Source organism: Erythrolamprus reginae, chromosome 3, assembly GCF_031021105.1.
Source record: "Erythrolamprus reginae isolate rEryReg1 chromosome 3, rEryReg1.hap1, whole genome shotgun sequence".
Lineage (NCBI taxonomy): Eukaryota > Metazoa > Chordata > Lepidosauria > Squamata > Dipsadidae > Erythrolamprus > Erythrolamprus reginae.
The window spans coordinates 141212679-141224569 of record NC_091952.1 but is presented as its reverse complement, the minus strand read 5'-3'; the positions used below and the strand labels follow the sequence as shown (position 1 = coordinate 141224569).

Below are 11891 nucleotides of genomic sequence, written 5' to 3'. Positions count from 1 at the left end.
CAGTGCTAATATAAGGAAGAAGGAATTGCCTTTAAACTTTGAAGGGCAACCAAAAAGTAGTCCAAATGCACTTGGAATGTGTTCTGCCCAAAAGATAGGATTTAGGATAGAATTATTGCAAAAGCAAATTGTTAAGAAAACTTCTCACATTTAGAAGAATAATCCAAATCTTTCATATCCAATCTAGATAGACAGAGAGGGTGGATGGATGGATGGACAGAGGATAATGGACGGACAGACAGACTGACAGACAGATGTATAAATGCCCAATATTTAGAGCATTGTATAATCAGATACGGAAAATAAAATGACCCATAAGCATGCTTCTCTTTGGGAAATATAATCCCTATATACTTGAAAAATAATTTTCAATACTATTTGCTCATTCTTATATATTCCTCAAACATTCCTGAATTGATATTCATTTTATAAAACTTTATCCACTATTTCTTAACTATACACCCCATATATGAAAGTTTCTATTTAGGTAAAAGCACAATACTTTTTAGAGTGGACGAGCTTTAAATTTTTGATGTGTGTCTGTGGTCTAGAGTGCATGGGTGGCTCGAGGGCACAGGGCAGCAGGGCATTTGCTGGCTGGTAGCCCTCCGTCCTGCCTACACCTCCTGCCGCAGTCATAGCCACAGGGTCAGGGTCAGTTTTCATACTGCTGCTCCCAGTTGGGATGCTGGAGCAGCCTGGAAATGAGCTGCCCCAGGAGTGCCAAAGGAGAGCACAGCCCTCATGCATGGAGATGCTGAGGGCACGGCTTTCTGCCAGAGGAGTGTCTGCAGGAGCCAGTTGGTTGCTCCTATCCTTCACTCTATGGCTGCCACTGCTGGTCTCCAGGAGCTGCGGGGCTGCAAAACAGCTGAATGTGGGCAGGAGGAACATCTGTCCTGCACTAGAGTAAGATGACTGCCAGCCTGGAAGCAGTCACGCTCCCTTGGTGAAGTGCCATAGGGTGGGACTGCACTGGCTTGTTCTCAGTGGTGGGCTGGGATGGCAATTTCATCTCGGCCAAAGTTCGAGTTTCTCTTCTGGTTTCCGGTGCATGTATGCGCACTAGCCAACTGGTCTTTCAACATGCATGCATGCCATATACCAGAAGGCCATGTTCACTGGGTGGCACTCAGCGCTGAAAGGGTTCACCAACACTGCTGTAGGACCATCTTTGCTGTTAAGGTTCTTCGGAGAGGGGTGGCATACAAATCTAATAAATTGAATTGAATTGAATATGGGATGAAAAAGCAAAGCTGGAACTATAGTTATTTATTCTCTTTCTCAAAGATTCACAGAACTATTATATAGAAATTGATATAAGCTAAAACATCTCTGAAGATCTTATAAACTAAAATTCATAACTATATTTATTATCTTCTTTAGATGGAATCAACACATTAAATAGAGTTGGAACAAATCAATGGCCCTAATGAACTCCCAAAAATTATGAGAGAAGGTAAAATACCCATTAACTTTTCATTTTCATTATTTAATCTAAAGCCACGTATTTTTTTAATCAAATATGAGAAGATAAAATACCTTTCCTGGCTATATTTATGTTGGGGGAAAGATACTTTGGGAAGTTTCCAATTATTCAAGTAGTTGGCCTTGAATAATATCTATTGCAAAATGTTGTCTGAGTTATTTCATCCATATTACAAAATAATGCTTTTGTTCCACGGGTGCCCTTCTCCCGCCCCCACCTCATGAGCAAAGATGCCACAGCTCAGCAGAGACTTGACATATATTAAACTTTCAATGTCTTCTTTTTTATCCAGATCATTTTGTTTTACAATGTTGATAGTGAGCTGGATTGCACCTAATTTTATGAACATCTGAATGCCTTCCATCCCAAAAGTAATTAATTATTTCTTCCCTCCACCTAATGGAAACAAACATGCTATGTGCAGATAATCCATTAAGTTTGTATAAAAACAGAGATGGTATATGAAAAACAAAAGCATTTCTTAAATACTTAGTCTGTTGCCAGTTATTTATCTTGGATTTCACCTGATAAAACTCTATGGCAAAGTTCCCAGAGTTACAATTACTCAAACACATTAAAAAAACATGCAAAAAGTCTTAATTTCATCAATCCAAATAATTAGCCCCAAAAAGAAGTTGATTAGATGAAAGTCCAGTTTTTCAAAATTCAGCACTATGGATAGTTCCTTGGGGGGGGTAGAACTGCTCTTTTTATACTGATGAGATTAAACTGACAGTATTTTCTTTTTATAAAATTCTCTTCATTCCAATGAGCAGACTGATCATTTTGATTATCAATTAAAATGCATAGCTATAATGTGGTAGTATGCCATCTCTCCCTGTTCTAAACCAGCAGAAATCAAGCAATATAATAGGAGTCCATAAATATCACATAAAAACAGTCTTTATAATCACATTTAATTTGTTGGGAAGCAGCATTAGCCACAGGCACTGAAAATTATTTTCATATTCATTATATTTCAAGATTAAGAATAGAAACTTTCTTCTTCGTGAGAATGCCCCTGAAAGTGTAGAATAACATTTCTTCTTCCAAAGTCCAGAAATTCAACTATTCTGCAGTGGCACATAATTGGCCATTGCCATCTAACACTATATTGAAGAAGCCCTCTCCACACTTGCAGTAACAAAAGGCAGGTGAACCTGAAAGGTCTTCTTTGGCTCAGATATCCATTCTAGAGTGTCCTCATTTAAATGCATTTTTTTATTTTGGTGGTATCACTACCAAAGGCAGACCTCTCTTAGGCCTCCACATGAGGACTTGGGCATCATTGGCATTGGGTTTCACTAGTGCATTTGGTGGGATGGATTCCATTCTGCTCAAAATCTTAGGCTGCTCCTGTTGAGTTTTCCCCACCAGGCGGGCTCGCTTGCCCAAAAGCTGCATGGGATCAACTTCAATGTCTACTCTCATCCTCCATTTTATAGTCTGCAAAATTATTTTTTCCTTAGTAGTCATATTCATGGCCACTAACCATGTGGTAAAACTTTGGTCCCGTTTGATCCTAGTCAATAGTGGCACATTGCTATCACTCACAGGGACAGCCCATGTCACACTAGGATAAAAATTGTCATTCATACTGACTGAAAACCTGGAAACTTTATTGGTAGGACCAATCAGAGTAACTGTTTCTGTGGTGTTCCCATACCAGGGATAGCTTACTCCATCAGAGTCACTGATGGCTTTTACACGTCCTTCTCTCAAGTCTGGAAGTTCCCAGCTTGACCTAGAAAGAGCAGAAGAAAAATATACACTAAGAAAGATGTAGCAACAATTACCAAACAATTACTGTCAATTTCCTGTGCTTTGTAAAATGATCACAACCAAGTCACAATTTGCTAGTCTGTTTAGATTTTTTAAGAAAAAAGTGACCAGAGAAAAAATGAGTACAAAGGCACTGAAGCCTATATCATATTAAAAGAAATATATAGCCATCAAAGCTAGTATTCATAAATATATTAATTATTTGTGAATTGATTCAATTGCTTTTTAAAGCATCATTATTTTATTTTATTTATTTACTATTAGAGTTGAAAGGGACTTTGCAGGTCATCAAGTTCAACCTCCTGCTCAAGCAGGAAACCCTACTCCAGATGGAAGTCTAATTTTCTTTTGAATGTGTCAAGTGAGGGGGCGTTCACAACCTCTGCTGGCAGGCTGTTTCACAGGTTGATCACTCTCACCATCAGAAAGTTCTTCCTTATTTCCAGGTTGAATCTCTCCTTGGTCAATTTCCATCTGTTGCTCCTGGTCTGGGTCTATTTCTTTTCTTTTCTTGAATTTTCTAATATGTTACTTTATTGGAAATGTCTGGATTTAATATTATGAGGGAAGAATTTCTCTATCACTGTGTTGATATTATGGGTAACATACAATTTTGTTGTTAAACCTCTATTTTATTTATATTACTATTATAATAAAGTACTATTATAATACTATGTTAATGAACTGGAGGTTAAAACATATGAAGAGTGGTTTCAGGAGCTGAGTATGTTTAATCTAGTGAAAAGAAGGACTGGGGTGACATGGTAGCAGTGTTCCAATATTTGAGGATCTGCTAAAAAGAGGAGGAGCGAATGCTGGCTGGGGAATTCTGGGAGTTGAAGTCCAAACACTGCACTAGAGGACCTCCAAGATCCCCTCCAATTATGTTATTCTGTCGTTCCTAAACATATACATTTGTCCTAATGGAATTGTTCCAGCTCCATAATAGCTTTGATTACTTGTTTCTGTATCTTCGCCAGCACTGCATACCGTATCCTGGGCATTTTGATGACTTTTCTTTTCCTATTATACATTTTCTAATAATCTCCAGCATACATTTGCACTTTCATAGCCATTGCACAGCTATTTATATTTTTATCAAACTACTTTTAAGATCTTTTAAAAGTCAATCTCTGTTTTCTGAAACCAGACCTTTTTCTGTGACTAATGGCTAAAGAATTAGAAGAGTTATGAATAATCATTTTTATATATAACTGCAGCAACACTGTGCAAACAAAAAAGGAAAGACTGAAATGTCCACAATGGAGGAATGCTTGGTGAAGATTACAGAATTAGCAGAGATTGCAAACTTGATTTGTTTGATTAGAGCAAGGACAATAACCAAATTTAATGACTGAAAACCCCTCATGGACTTTTTCCTGAAAAAAGGAAACAAAATATGGATCAGAAAGGGTAGATATGGAAAAAGGGAAAATTATGTTGTAGCTTTACAGAGTGAGACTACAATATAAATGTACTTATAATTCCTGGAAGCTGCATCTTCATAACATCCTAAATTTTTATTTTCTTTCTTTCTCTTCTCTATTTCTTTCTTTCTACTTTTTTCACCAATTTATTACCTTTCTTAGTTTTCCTTTTTTCTTCTTCAAAATTTGTATTTTTATTCCTTTAAAATTTCTTTAATAAAAATTATACACAAGAAAGCAAATACTCCCTTCTCAAAGTTCATCAGCATCTGCACCAAATATATATATTGCTCTAATATACTTGTTACGATTTATTTACACTGAATCACTATGTTTTTTCTTTCAGGACTTTATAATATTATTGATGTCAATGTGCATATAGCCACAAACTGTTTACTATGGGCATTTACTAATTTATTTAATTTAATATCTTCACTTGAGTAGACATATTATCATTTAATCCACTCACATATTTTCTCCCCAATATTTCTAATGAATAAATAACCAACTTATTGATTCCCTTTTTCTCAGACAAACAGCTTTCCTTGTCATTGCAGGAAGAATAGAATAGAACTGAATTAGAATTAGAATTGACTTGACTAGACTAGACTAGACTTCTTAATTGGTTAAGTGTGATTGAACACATAAGGAATTTGTCTTTGGTGCATATGCTCTTAATGTACATAAAAAGACAAGATACATTCATCAAGAATCATTAAAGTGATTCAATCAATGTTTGTGATTGTTTAGTTATGATAGCAAAAAGGAATTTAGTACCATCTAATCAGTGCGTGAAGCAAGCAGCAGGTTACAAACCTAAAGCCTTTCAACTAAGAAGTTGGAAAAGAAGATAATTGATGCCTCCTGATTTTTGTCTCCTTCTTTGAAACTTTCAATCTTCCTGACAGATGAGGACTGGTGTTGAATACCACCGTTGCACCCCTTTAAACCCTTTGTTATCTTGTACACAAGCCTGTGTCAATCTACTATGGGCTGTTCTACTACTCTTCTGATTGCCAGAACTTATTACACTAAGCACATCCACATAAATTTTGAGTAACCAAGATATTTTTTGCCAAGCATAGTCTCTGCTGCTTTCCATCTTTATTTATTTATTAGATTTGTATGCCGCCCCTCTCTGTAGACTCTTACTTCTTGAATAGGTTTATTTGGAAAGTTATGAAAGTTCAGGCTGCAAGGACAGGTTGATTGCTTTGGTCTTCTAGTCTAGTTGTTAAAGTCTCACAAATACTTAGTTTTTTATTGATTTTATGTGTATTTTCAATTGTGACATCATCAGATCATATCTGTGAAGCTGTGCACTCTAATAAGCTGGTTTGCTTTATTCATAATCAGGTTCCCTCAACTTCTGTTCAAACACAATAAAACTATGAATTAAGGAAACAGCCATAAAAGATTGTATCAAGTAAACATGAATCTGATGAGGTGTAAGTTTGAACAGGGAGTAAATCATGGGTGCAGATTACAAAGAATGGTGATAAACTGCAGCACCAAGAGAATATTTTTTTCATTGTCTCTGCTCATTCAACTTCCCTTTGTTGATGCCTGTCAGACAGAATGTCTATCTTCTCTGCCACTACTTCAGTTCCTCCAAAATTTCTTGATATTTTCTGTCCTGTCCTCCATTTATGGCCCTAAGCAGTCCTAGCAAGGAACCATCCTTGAAAACTCTGGGACTCAAGTTGCTATTCCATCCCAGACCAGCTGTGTCTAATAATTCAATGTGTTAGAGAGGTTTTTTGGAAAAGGGACCTCTAATCCCAAGAAACTATGCATATCAAGCTGTGCCTTGCCAGTCTCCTCTATCACTTCCCTTTGTTGATGATTCAGAGATTATGATGATATGGGGGGAAATATACAGTGATGGGCTGCCAAATTTTTTACTGTGCAGGAAGGGCAGTATTTTGAGGAAGCGCTGGGACTTTAAAATTGGACTATGCCTATCTGAGAGTTTAGGTGTCTTTTATACCTGAAAATGGTGGCAATCCAGCAATCACATTAGAGAGGACATTCAGTAACAGCCCCACCTCTATAACAAATGAAACAACACATCAAATCTAAGGCAAGCATATCCTTTAAGAATTCCTCCACATGCTCCTCTATATACCACAACGTTGTTAAGCTTGAGTTGTACAACTCACTAGCTTCTATTTCAGCTGTGGATCAGGAGGAATGCTGTGGAAGCACTTCAATGGTATTAACTCCTGAGTCACAGGGTAGGCAACTTCCCATTTCTAAGACCTTAAGGTTCATCCTGCCCCCTAGCTAACTAACTTTCCTGAAAACAAGATGCCAGGTACCTACTATTATTTTACTTGGTTTATATTGAGCAGATAGCCTTTTCTTTTTCCTCACAAGAAAACAAAGATATGGGTGGTAGAGGGAGGAAGTCCTGGTACATTAATATATGAAGTTAGAAAGAATACTCATTGGCAGTTCAAAAATTTTTCTGATGGTTTGGGGATGAAATTGTTATCTCTGAAAATACCTTAAGTCAGTATTACTAAAGAATCAAAAGAAATAGTGCAAGAGGAATTTCATGTGTCAACTAGGGAATACAATACATAGACGTTTTGAATTAACGCAGATACAAGAGGACATACAGGATGAAGCACAGCAATGTATATAACTGAAGATGCCCAGATCCACCAAGAAACCCCCCCTTCTCTTTGATGATCAAAATTGAAAAGTAATAATATCTATCCATCATATTTGTATCTTTGTAAGTAGCAAATGTACTGTAATTGTGAAAAACTGGAAACAAATGATTTCTTTAATTCTAATTAAATAACAAAAATTATCCTGGCATTTGCTTTATAAATCAATATCAATGAAGGCCAGGTAGCGAAATTATTAAGAAAAAAATACCCCTAGAAACCATGATCAATTCAGAAGGCAATTTAATATTAAATTGAAAAGCCACAAAAAATCTTGGTTACATTTTGGAACATTTTGGATCAAAGTTTTCCCTGATAATTGATTCCCAAAGTAACAACAAATAAGCTTTTTTCTGAGAAAAACTATGGTTACTTCTTCTATAAAGCCTATCAGACCAACTCAGTCTTTACTATGACAAAGATAATTTCATTTTACATTTTGTGGAATTAAAGAAAATACTGTATAACTTTATTTTTCTATGCTGCTGATGTGTTCTAGTATTTGCATAAATTGATAGTTTGGTAATTATTATACATGTACTGTATTTCTTTTTATTTAGCTGAAATACCCAGGGAGCTTTTGACTGAAGTAGCATTTCTACAGTTTCAATTATTTTATTAATGGATCAATTGTGCCTTGTGTAATTTGATGAGGGCACATAAAACATAAGAGAAAATACAGTGAGCAACTTTTTATAATTTCACTCCCTCCCTCAACAAGTTTCAGTGGTGAAAGCTTACTGAAGATTGTGCACAGAACGTGTGCACTGCTATTTAATGCTCAACCCCCAATCAGGGCTGAAGCTGTGGTTAGCAGGCAGGGCAATGCCTAGGAGAATGTCTCCTCCACTACAACTATTAGCTAGGCAAAAAGCAGCCTAGGGAACCTGGTGCCCAAAGGAAGTGTCTTGTCTGCCACATGAAGGAGTCTTCCTTTTGACTGAAGGGGGAGGAGGGGGGAGCAGCCATATTTGCTGGAGGGCACAGACGCCATTTGCGCAGGCAGAGTCTGTCCTTTGCGAGGAGGCCATCTGTCTAGATAAAGGGCATCGCTATCGCCTAGTGCACGCTTTCTCCCGCAGGACCGCCTCTTTTTGGTGGCGAATCAGTTACTACGGAGACAAAATGATACCCTCTAAGCGACTCTGGTCGTTAGGGGTGGACGGGCAACCGTAGCGAAGGCGCCGCCCTTTGCTGGCTCCCGAGGCTGCTCTGTTCCCCTCACGCTCCACTTACATGCCCAGGTTGCTGTAGGTGTTGTAGAACTCCATGTGGTTGCAGGCCTGGATCCAACCCACCACCCAGGTGTGACGGCGCGGGATAGGCGGCATAAGGACGCGAGCGGCGGCGCGGAAATAGGGCGTTCGGTAGCGCAGCACGATGGGCGAGGTCTCCTCGATTGCAGTGACTCCTGGCTCAATGGAGGCCGACACGTCGTATACCACGATGTTCTCCCTGCGCACTCGCGCCTTGCACGCCACGCTCTGCAAGCAGCCCATAGCCAGGCGAGGCCTGCCCCCTAGCCTCCCCAGCCGGGGCCCCGCATCCGGCCGGCCTTAGGATCAGCCAGCGCCCGAGCACTCCTCCGGCTCGGGATCATTTCAGCATCCGTAGGCTAGCGCACATCAAGTCCCGGAGGCGAAGCTCTAGTGCAAAAGCGCGCCTGGCTGTCGGAGGACTCTACCTGTTCTTAGGCCGGGATCGCGCAGCTCCCCCGAGTTGCACTCTCCCACCTTCCTCGAAGCTCCTGCTTGAACAGTGCCGGCTGGGGCAGCGCCAGGAAAATTGCGGGCCCGCGTGCGTGTCTGAAAGGGAAGTGGCTGGCTCAGCCACCAAGTGCCTAGCAGCAGGGTGGGTGCGAGGACACGTGCCGGGAAGAGAATGACGCAAAGGGCAGGTGAAAAAAAGGGGTCTCCGGGGCAAATATAACGTAGCCGGCAGGAAATCACCTTGAACTGCCAAGTCTTATTTTGCGTCGCGGCAGTGGCTTGTTTTGCACGGATAGCGCATTAACGAATTAGCGGGAATCATGGTTTTTTTCTTTACGAAGGGTACACTTTTTATTGTTTTCATTTTTAAACATCGAAATATTTTAACACAGATCCACACCCGTTTTCATACATTGTTATTTTACAATATACAGTATTTCATATATTTACAAAGTCTCATAACTTCCTCGTCTCACATTGTCTGTTCTTTCTTTTTTCCTTAGACCAGTTGTACCATTTAATCCATATTTCATAATATTCTGAGTTATTTTGTCTTTTGAGTTCAATGGTCAGCCTATCCATTTCAGCACAACTATATATTTTGTCCATTCATACTTTTTCCAGTGGGATTTGATGATTCTTCCAATACTGTGTGTATGCTATTCTTGCTGTAGTTGTAATATGTAATATTAAGTGTTGTATGTTCTGGGGAACTGCTTCCTCATTAGTCACCCCCCAAAAAATTCGGAGTAAATTCCATTATACTTTCCATGATTTCTTACAGCCATTTGTGTACTTTTTTTCAATAGCCCCTCACTTAGGGACATATCCACCACATATGAAAGAAGGTGCCTACTCTTTTCTACATTTCCAACAAGCCAGATTTGCATTTGGATATATTTTGACCAATCTTGGTGCAGCTAAATGCCATCTGTAAAATGTTTTGTAATAATTCTCTTTATAGGTTATGGATTTTGTTATTTGACAATTTGTATTCCAAGTCCTCTTCCAATCAGCCAAGTGCAAATTATGACCTATATTTTTGGCCCATACTATCATAGAATCTTTAACAATTTCTTCAATTTTGTCTGATTTCAATAAGTATCTGTATAATTTCAATATTTTTTCCTCTGGACCCATCAGAATTTTACCTAATTGTTATATATCTGTATCCAGTGAAGGGTTACCAAAGTTTTTACTACCACACTGGCCGTGGCTTATGCAGGACGCCCTGCATTTTCTTTCAACATCTTTCAGTGCAAATTGGGTGCTCTGGGGTGGAGCTCCATTTTCACTACCCCACTGCGTTCCACCCCCCCCCCCCCCCCAATCCGGGTAGTAGCCCACCCCTGTCTGTATTTATTCCTGTTCCTTCAATATCCTTTTTATATCTTTATTTCAATTGTAAAATATCAGTTTTTATATTTCAACTAACTTTTTAGTTTTCCTGATGAGTCTCATATATCACTATACTTAATCATTTTGGTTGTGTCTATTAGATTTGGATCGATCATGCGTTCCATAGTCAAGAGCCATTTAGGAATTTTCATGTAATTTTTCTGATTTGGTACCATATTTTTAATAGAGAGCTTCTAATTAAATGTTGATTAAAATTTGGTTGTAATTTAGTTCCACCCTTCCATATATAGGCATGCCATCCCATCTGGAGATAGTGGCCCACTAATATTAATATTCGTTTATTTGTTAAATTTATCCATTCCTTTATCCATGTCAGGGATGCTGCTTTATAATAGAGTTTCCAATCAGGGAGTTCAAGGCCATCTCTGCTCTTATTATCCTGCAAATTGATTAATTTAATTCTTGGTTTTTTATTTTGCCATATGAATTTAGTTATAATTTTATCCATATCATTAAAAAAAATCTCCAAATTTGCCAAATGCTCATTTTAATTGCTGCGATACCTCCTAATAATGATAACTAGTTTCTTCCATTTCTCTAATTCCAGTTTTGTTTTGTTTGCTAATTTGTCATAGTTATTTTTTTGATAGATGAACATTTATTTGTTATTGTTATACCCAAATATTTGATTATTTTAGTTGTTTGCAGACATAATTTTTAAACAATGCCAGGTCAGTGGTAAATAAAGCTCTCCTCATCCGGGATTTAATCCTGGATGAGGAGGCCGACCTGGAATGTGTAACTGAAACCTAGCTGGGCCTGGAGGGAGGAGTTCCTCTCTCTGAAATTTGCCCAGCCGGGTTTCAGATCAACCTCGACCTCAGGGAAGGGGGGGGAGGAGTGGCTATTATAGCCAGGGAGAGCCTTTGCCTGCGTAGACTCGTTACTCCGGAAATTGCGGGTTGTGAGTCCCTGGACTTAGGGGTACAGGTGGGCTTGCTTCTCACGTACCTGCCTCCCAGCTGCGTGGCACAAGCCCTGCCTGTGCTACTCGAGGAGGTGGCCGGGTTGGCGGTGGGGTTCCCTAGACTTATTGTCTTGGGGGACCTCAACCTGCCGTCGCTCGGCGAGTCCTCTGGACTGGCACAGGAGTTCATGGCCACCATGGCAGCCATGGACCTGACCCAAGTAGTACAGGGTCCGACTCAAGAGGGGGGGCACGCACCCAACATGGTATTCCTCTCTGAGCAACTGAGTAATGGTCTGAGATTAAGGGGCTTAGAAGTGTTGCCTTTGTCATGGTCAGACCATTTTCTACTACGGCTTGACTTCCTGGCTCCAATCCTCCCTTGCAGGGAGGCGGAACCGATTAAGTTGTTCCGCCCCAAGCGCCTGATGGATCCAGAAGGCTTTCAGAAGGCGCTTGGGGTTCTTCCAGATGCACTCG

At 39.4% G+C, this 11891-nt stretch overlaps 1 protein-coding gene across 2 annotated transcripts; it reads right to left on the bottom strand.

The window, feature by feature from the left end:
- Positions 1-1981: 1981 nt before the first annotated feature.
- On the bottom strand, positions 1982-9258 carry FAM78B (family with sequence similarity 78 member B). Of its 2 annotated transcripts, none has more exons than XM_070746873.1 (2): positions 9061-9258; positions 1982-3233 (listed from the first exon to the last, which is right to left on the bottom strand). In XM_070746873.1, the coding sequence occupies exon 2, from the start codon at positions 3083-3085 to the stop codon at positions 2711-2713; it is 375 nt and encodes a 124-aa protein (XP_070602974.1). In that variant the 5' UTR covers positions 3086-3233; positions 9061-9258; the 3' UTR covers positions 1982-2710. The 2 variants fall into 2 exon arrangements, with proteins under 2 accessions (XP_070602974.1, XP_070602973.1); XM_070746872.1 differs by lacking the exon at positions 9061-9258 and adding an exon at positions 8613-9040.
- Positions 9259-11891: the final 2633 nt, after the last annotated feature.